The sequence below is a fragment of the Henckelia pumila genome, unplaced genomic scaffold (genome assembly GCF_033568475.1).
Source record: "Henckelia pumila isolate YLH828 unplaced genomic scaffold, ASM3356847v2 CTG_466, whole genome shotgun sequence".
Classification (NCBI taxonomy): Eukaryota; Viridiplantae; Streptophyta; class Magnoliopsida; order Lamiales; family Gesneriaceae; genus Henckelia; species Henckelia pumila.
Window position 1 is genome coordinate 4,781,043 of NW_027331833.1, and position 8,324 is coordinate 4,789,366.

The window sequence follows — 8,324 nt, forward strand, 5'->3', positions numbered from 1 at the left end:
GTTTATGAAAAATCTACTTTTTTCAACAGATTGAGAAAATAAAAAACTTACTAAAAACTAGTAAGAACTAGAGTAATAAACCAATAGGAAGTTCTATGCCGAAAAACAAAAACCAAAGAACCACTTTCAGAACAACACTTCACTCGTGTGTTCTTCAGTGTTTTCAACACTATTCGGCAACACAATGTAGCAGTTATATTTTCTTCAAAAATTCTTCAATGATTGATCTTCAATGCTCTCAGAATTTCTTCAGTAATTCTCTATGTATTTTTCTCTCTACGTTCCACTCTCTCAATCGTTGTCCCTTCTGATCGGTCTATGCACTTCCTTTTATACATCTTCAATATATTTTCATAAATAAGATCATGCACATCATGGAAACAAGGTATAATCATAAATCAAATATTTCTATGAAGTAATAATAAATATCACCAAATTTAAAACTTGTCTAAGAAAGGCAAAACTATAAATATAGAAATTAAATGCAAATAGGAAACAATTTAAAAGACATGTGCACGACATGTTCTTTCAAACTTCCTTTTTTGCCTTTTTAGACAAAACACACACACACAAGTGCAAATAACTCCCCCTAAATTACACAACTAAAGCTCCCCCTGAATTTAAATAGTTCAGAATAAGTGTTGTGTGATCGTGTTGGCAACACAAACTCTCAACACTTATTAGATCAGAGTAACAATTAGTGTAGTAGCATATCAGAGAGTAGTAGGGAGCATAAACTAATCAACTCAAAAATATATTACGAACTTAGAGCAAAAACAAAGATAAAAGATAAGATAAGGATAAAAGAAAAATCCTAAAACCAATCTAAACATCTTCCTCTTCATCTTGATCAGCACTTGATCCTACTCCCTTTTTTTGTCCAGAGGGCCATGGTAATCCAAGTTTGTTCCTGTACTCAGCTAAAAAAGCTTCATAGTACTCAATATCAGCTTTTGCTTGAGAAATTTTCATCTCAACATGAGCAATTTGAGCGCGAATTCACTACAAGAAAAACGGGATATGACAACGGATTATATCCGTTGTCGTAGGGGTCAAAAAACCGTTGTACTTTAAGGTGTTGTCGAAAGTATAACATACAACAACGGTTTATATCCGTTGTGGATTCTAACATACGACAACAGATATGCAACAGTATTTGACCACGGTTTATAACCGTTGTCTTAAGTTGCCTTTAATGACAATTATAAACCGTTGTTTATGTTGACATACCACAACAGATTTGCAACAGTTTATATTCGTTGTCGTAGACATTATTCAACCACATTTTAAAACCGATGTCTTATGTAGGTGTTTGCTTATTATTCAACCACGTTTTAAAACTGTTGTCGTATGTTGTTTTTTACAACAATTTTAAACCGTTGTCTTAATTTGATTTTCACAACAGTTATTATTTGTTTTCTTCAACATTACAAATGAAACAAAATTTAAAATTTCTAAAATAAAATTTAATATACGATTTTTCAATATTACAAATCAATATTCTTATTCTAAATTCTAAATCAATCTACACTAGAAAACATATAGATCGAGTTATAAACTAATCTATATAAATTAACTCGGAACTTTCCAATAAATTGAGTTATGAACTAATCTTGATAAACTTGGAACTCTCGTTTCACAATCTTCAATCTTCGATCTCTCTTCAACCATGTCTCTCTTTTCTTTTGCCCGTTTCTGTATTAGTGCCACCTTGTTTTTTACACCTAATCAGAAGCCCAGACTAGAAGTCTGTGGAAGAATACCCCAATGCCAGGATCAATGTAGTTTAGTGGATCTTAAAAGTCTTTGTTCTAAAAAGGGATTAAAAAATAAAGCAATCACACTTCTGATGAGGGACGAAAGATATATGACCAACATCATATCATTTGTTTTCACTGAAAATAAGAAACATATCAATTATTTCATTAAAGATAAAGCTTAATTAATTACTAGTTGAATAAGATTTAAAAAAAAATCTAACTGCCTTTACCTGCAAAAGCTTTAATTAATTCGGACACATTTAGATTAGGAAGTAGGTTGAAAACATCCTGCAGAAGTTTAGTAACATGTCACAATGTGATGCAAAATCATTTCTACTTGGAAGAGAAGCAAGAAACAACATTCTCCGAGTCAAACAACTTGAAAATTATATCATGGGCCAAAACAACACCAACACACCACTTATTCAATCATTATGAAATAAGGTAACAAGAACTAATAAACAAATACCATAACGAACTAAACATTCATCAACAATAACACCAAAAGGAAACACTCAGTAAATTAACGGTAATGACAATAGTCACGGATCACTTTTAATCGTGCATCCAAACCCTTCAAAGCAGAAAGTTTTTCAGTGACCTGAAGGAACATGCACAAACACCTTCTGGATTTTTTGTGTAACGTTCTGCATGTGATGAATAAAAATCTTAAGAAAACTGTTTTTTTCCAATATTGTTGCTCCCTTTTGAAAGTGGAAAAACATAAAAACATGTCAAATATATCATAAACATACCTCTTTAACCTCCTCAACCGCATAATAGGCTTTAGTGGGTATCCCAAGCTCTTTCGGCTGGACGTCGATAATGACTAACACAGGAGTTGGCATGTAGCTGCGTAACAAGAAGAAAAATCAAATATTACGAAATATAGACGACAATCATTGTATTACAAAAGAAAATACCATGATATACCGTGACTCATAAAACAAAAAGGTGCATTGAAAAACACAGGTGTGGTAAAAGAAAACAATTGGTTCTGATAAGTTGGGGAAAGATGATGCACATGCAAAAAGTTTGAATTAGCTACTGTTCAAGATCAGATCATAGGTGAAAGGGTAGAATAAAGTCAAAAGCATCTGAATAATATATTGTTTTTAAGGACATCGAAATAAAACTTATAAAAAGTAAGGAAAAGTGGGAGTATATTGTTATCCAAACACAGTGCAACAAGTCAGTCGTGACATCAATCAGAAACACAACGAAAATTCCCGAGCTACCCAGAGTAATCTATTTCTTATATTGGACTGTTAGCTCCAAAAGATGAATCAATTTATAAAAATATGTTGAGGTTAATCACATGAGCAAACAATGAGAAAGCATCCTTGGCAAGATTATAACATTTTGGGAGAAAGCACCACTGTAGAAGAAATACCATAGTACAAGAGGTCCAAGTGCATTATTTCCAAGACCAAAGAAGCATTCTTCCATGAAAACAAAATTATATAAAAATTAAAATATGGATTAGTTCAAAATTGACCTTGAAATAATAAGAAAAAGGAAATATGAGAGAAGCCAGTTGTGCGTCTCAAAAAAGGTCAAATTTGGGAATCACCCGGCACAGTTTAATGGACATATTAACATCTTCATGTCCCAAGAGCATTGGAGCTGAGCAGAAGAAAATAATATTTTTATCTTAACAGTTTGATGCATATGATCAAATGAAAAATAAGAGAAAACAACGGTACTGTTTGAGCATTACCCGCCATCCAAATGTTCCTTAAATATGCCATCAAATGCACGGCAAATTTCCAAAATTTTGTACAATTGTGCCTATAGATAGACATAAAACTCTTAAAACTGAAAACAGTTCTAGAACCTTATCATGATCACTTTCAGCAATTTATTAAGAAAAACATTACCCCACCATCAGTTGCAATGGGCCTGCCAATACAGTCCAACTCTGCATTGAGTACATCAATAGTTTTATTTATCAAGGCAATAATGCAGGGAATGCGCTGCCTTATAACAGTATCCAAATGCTAATGCAGCCAAAATGAATATATATATATATATATATATATATATTGTCAAAGAGTATTTGATAGCCCAGCCAATAGCGAAATGGTTGCATTTTCATAGAATAATCAAGCTAAAAAAATAGAGTTCAGCCTGGGGTTAACCTACCTGAGACAAAACCTTTGCCAGATATTCTGATCTCATTTTGTGAGCAAGATGCTCATATTCTGGGCTTGATTCAAAATATTCCCTTTCTTTTTGGCGAGAATAATTCATGTCAACATTCTTATTGATATCAGCTTGTGAACGGTTCACTATTCCAAACCATGGATGTTGGAGCCCGTACGCTCTACCCTCGAGTACCTAACAAAGTCCAAATTAAATTTTAAAGTTAAATAAAGGAAACATTGCAGAGCATGAAAAATTAGAAAGCAAATGTATTATGGTTCAATAAGATTGATATTCAGTAAATTTCAATGCCAAGTGCATTCTAAGACTACTAATATATCTAACTATGAATTGGTAGAAACTTCAACTTGTATACTTCTCGTGTCGGCACCTTTGACAGCGCATCCTGATCACGCAAGGTTGAAGCAGAAAGAGTTAGCTGCACATCATGCAAAAACAGTAAGGGTGCTAACTTCAAAGGACTCTTTAACAAGAAACCAAAGATACTAAAAAAAAAACCTATCCTTAACAAGACTTCTGCATGTCATGCATCCATTGTTGTCATATGAATCATAACTCACCATTCACATAGGGTGAAAAAAATGGATCTCCATGAACTCATCAATGTCTTTGCCATCACAGGATCTACTTCATCGAGCCATAAAATCACCCTTAGTTAGATGAGCCATTTATAATAAGAAAAATTTATTAAACTTCAATTGAACAAGTACAAATTTTCATCTCTTTTTTGGGGCTGGTACCATCATGGTTACAATTGTCATACTTCAACTTAATCTACACCCTATCATTTATATTAGCAAGAAATATTTGAGAATCTTAGCATGTGTTTGTGTCCATGATTAATTAGCGTCTGAAAACACAAATTAGAATTTTTCATGAACCTATTGCAATGTCAGCCTTTTGGAGGCCTTATCCTTTCCATTTTGTATATTACGAGTTGACCAAGCTTGAAATAGGTTCCGTGTACTGCAACCCACCTATGAAGTACACCACTTCATTAGTTTAATTATAAGTTTCTCATAAACTGAAGAGTTTCAAAATGCATGAACTAATAGAGCACGCACTTGAGACCAATAATGACTTGCTAGGATGCCAGTCAACACACTTTACATCCCAACCATTACCTGTTGAGTTCAAATGACACGATAAATTATAGGTAACTTTATGTGAGCATTAGGTTGTAGAACTGATACATTTTTAGTATGCCAGTAATCGCACTTATATCCCAACCATGACCACCATGCGTAAATTGCCATTTTGAACCAGAAACTTTTGCAGGGAAATATGATTCCCATTAACTGATCTTTTACATGTATGAGCTTAAAAATAAACATTTAAATAATTTCCAGTGGCATCGTGTAATGGAAAGAAAAATTGAAGCGATTGAGGACTTGTCTGATGTAGTTACGAGATGTCAAAACATAAAATCCTGGATATTTTAAAATCAGAGGCTTATCCAAAATAGTCGGTTTAAAAAATCAGAACCATGTGGCTGAGAACTGGTGATTTGCATAGGCAGTAACAAAAAATTTACGAAGGTATTCTCTAATCTTGGGTCAAACCCTATCATTTAGTGATTTAACCATTTCTTCATGCAGCCAATATGGGGAAATAAAGAACTACTGCAACGTCCAAGAGTAAACATAGTCAAAATAAAATCATTCCTTGATCAACACTTTGAGGAAATTACCAGATAATGATCGCTCCTCTTGAAACTTAGCAAAATCCCAGATTTTAACAGTTGTGTCATCAGAACATGAGAAAAAATTCAAATTTGTCCTACAGAAACTGGCCAACATGTAACATGGATGAAGTTAGCATGCTATTCAAATAGAAAATGCATGAAAATTATTGAATTTTGATCAAAGAAATCATCCCAAAGGAGTTTTTCCCTGTCCCTCTCACCAGCCTCAATAGCAACACTAATTGGTTGATTTGCAACTCTTGCTCCGAAAGTGAGATCAACTGTCCGGTCACTATCTAGATAATACCTTCCACACCAACAATGGTGGAGAACGTCCAACAACTCCCTTCAAAATTCAAAAAAAAACTCAATCAGCCACACATCATTTTCGGCACATTAAGTATCGACACAATAGAAGTAAAATAGCAAATAAAATTTCCGAGTTGAGCCATATGTGATTATGTTCTAACAGAGTTTGTAGCACACGATATTTTTCTAAAAGATTACAACTTTTAAAGGCATGTAGCCAAAAGTTTCCCAGCTATGGGACACGGCAAAAAGGAAAGAGAGAGGCCTAAAAAAATTATAACTTCATGCATGACTCTTTAACAGCATATGGATGATTGATTTTTTAATGCACTTAAAGAAAAATAAATGATGACAGCAACAAAATTATATCGGCTAAGGGTAGACTAATATCTCTATAAAATAAAAATTCATGTTAAAAATCATAAATCTCTCGGAAAGTCTGATTCTCTTGATCTCCTTGTGGAGAAATTAGATCATTCCCTATTGACAGCGAATTCCTCCACAGACAAAATAGCAAACTAAACATTCCAAAAGAAAATTCATCTGAGAAAATATTCCTCGAAACATCTCCTCGTGTTATGTTACATAAATCAATCGAAAAATGGACAATATTCGTATCGGGAGCATCAAGAGGCACAAAAATCATATAAAAAAACATAATAATTTTAAACCCTCCGTCCCGTCCAAGAATATGTGTTCCCCTGCAAAAAAAAAAGTATCGAAATTTTAGTTATTTTAAATCAAGAAACACATGAGCATTACTTTTTTAACTGTTCAATGTTTTGTTTTCTAGTGGACTAATGGAGCTTGATTGTGAAGATACTGATTGACTCGATGGATTGTTTTAGTTTAGTTTTCCTTTGTTCAAGAAAGTAGAAGAAAGGTGCGAAAAGGACCTAAATTGTATTATTTTAAGTATGCCCATTAGAAATATCAATGCTACACGTGAAAATTTTGTCAAGTGAATGTGGCTGTAGACATTCACGAGAAGTCTTTTGTATTCTTGCGAATCGGGATAAGTTGAATGAAAAAAAAATTAAGATTTTACCATTTTGCTGCCAAATTGCAGCTCAAATCATCAAATTAAACACAATTAATCAAGAAAAAGATCTGCAAATGAAATCTTTATGCAGTGAAACTATGAAGTAATGTTATTAAAAATTGAGGGGAAATCAGGTGTTCTTCTCCACTTAGACTTGCAAATTGCAGAGTTGAAACCAGCGCCTTGGAGGAGGTGGCGGACCTCCTCCATGAGACATCTCCGGCAACCAAATTCAAATGCTCTGCCGCAGACGCACACATTCCCCGACTGCTGTGCTTCTTTCAATGCTTCTTTGGATACATTTCTGATCCTTGATTCTAAAGAACTTGTTCTCCAAATCGCGTCCTTGAAATTTTTTATCAAGAACTATAAGTACACCTTCATAATTCGATGATAACTCACAGTGTAGGAAAAAACTCCCAATTGGCGGTCGGCGGTCAGCGGTCGGCGGCAGTGGCTGTGGAGGTCGGCGGCAGCAGCTGCAAGAAAAAAATGAGTCGAAAATTGGGCAAAATTGTATGGAAATGTAGCCCTCGACGGAAGGATTCCAGATCTACTTACCGTTTGCGAAATGGGCAGCCGACGACGGAGATATTGGCGGCGTTAGCTTCGAATCGAAAATGGCTCTCGGGAGGATAGAGAAGAGACTATGCGCGTAGAAGAAAGGAATGAGCAGGGAGAGAGAAAAATAAGCTCAAGCGTGTAGTAGTAGGTTATTATCATATTATTATGTAATGTGTATATTTTTTATAAAAATAAAAATAAATAAAAAATAACAACGACAACGGATTACAAAAAGTGTTGTCTTAGACCCCAAAAAGTACGCACATAGACAACGGTTAATTAAAACCGTTGTCATAAGCCATAAAAAACCGCTCATAGACAACGGTTTTTAAAAATCGTTGTCTTTGACATATATAAGACAACGATTTTTTAAAGACCGTTGTCGTTTTTAATTAAAATATGGCCAACGACAACGGTTTTCACAAAAACCGTGGTTAAAGACCAAACAACAACAGTTTAGATATAAAACCGTTGTCTTTTTAGTGTGGTTAATTCACATATTTGTTGTAGTGATTGCAGTAGAATTTAACATAAGCAGAGCGGTGTTATGAATGGTCATTAGTGGAACAGACTCAGTTTTGGCAACACTGGGTACAACACCAGTCTATGTTAGATCAATCTTCCTATTTTCCTTCAGCAAACCAGGTGAAATCTTGGTAAGCTCATCACCTCCAATCAACTCTTCATCATCGTATTTCTTGAATCCTTGAGATTCCAGCATACCATAGATTAACGAAGGAAAAAAAAACTTGGTTTCTTTCCAACCACCTTCTCTAAAAGACATAATATTATCAAACAC

At 34.3% G+C, this 8,324-nt stretch overlaps 1 protein-coding gene across 16 annotated transcripts; it reads right to left on the reverse strand.

The window, feature by feature from the left end:
* Nucleotides 1-1,460: 1,460 nt before the first annotated feature.
* LOC140872572 (phragmoplastin DRP1E-like) lies at nucleotides 1,461-7,661 on the reverse strand. Of its 16 annotated transcripts, none has more exons than XM_073275452.1 (14): nucleotides 7,523-7,661; nucleotides 5,832-7,440; nucleotides 5,617-5,714; nucleotides 4,991-5,050; nucleotides 4,808-4,903; nucleotides 4,487-4,550; nucleotides 4,282-4,344; nucleotides 3,906-4,100; nucleotides 3,646-3,681; nucleotides 3,481-3,551; nucleotides 2,516-2,612; nucleotides 2,362-2,407; nucleotides 1,991-2,048; nucleotides 1,461-1,749 (listed from the first exon to the last, which is right to left on the reverse strand). In XM_073275452.1, the coding sequence occupies exons 6-13, from the start codon at nucleotides 4,487-4,489 to the stop codon at nucleotides 2,026-2,028; spliced, it is 534 nt and encodes a 177-aa protein (XP_073131553.1). In that variant the 5' UTR covers nucleotides 4,490-4,550; nucleotides 4,808-4,903; nucleotides 4,991-5,050; nucleotides 5,617-5,714; nucleotides 5,832-7,440; nucleotides 7,523-7,661; the 3' UTR covers nucleotides 1,461-1,749; nucleotides 1,991-2,025. The 16 variants fall into 16 exon arrangements, 14 of the variants coding, with proteins under 14 accessions (XP_073131553.1, XP_073131551.1, XP_073131547.1 ...); XM_073275450.1 differs by having other exon boundaries at nucleotides 1,461-1,811; XM_073275451.1 differs by lacking the exon at nucleotides 1,461-1,749 and adding an exon at nucleotides 1,760-1,895.
* Between the last annotated feature and the right edge of the window lie 663 nt (nucleotides 7,662-8,324).

Coding starts and splice junctions, on each gene's coding strand:
- LOC140872572 (XM_073275444.1), bottom strand. Junction 2,613..3,480: donor AAGGAACATTTGGATGGCGG/GTAATGCTCAAA, acceptor CTTGTTACGCAG/CTACATGCCAACTCCTGTGT. Junction 2,049..2,515: donor CGGTTGAGGAGGTTAAAGAG/GTATGTTTATGA, acceptor AAACTTCTGCAG/GATGTTTTCAACCTACTTCC.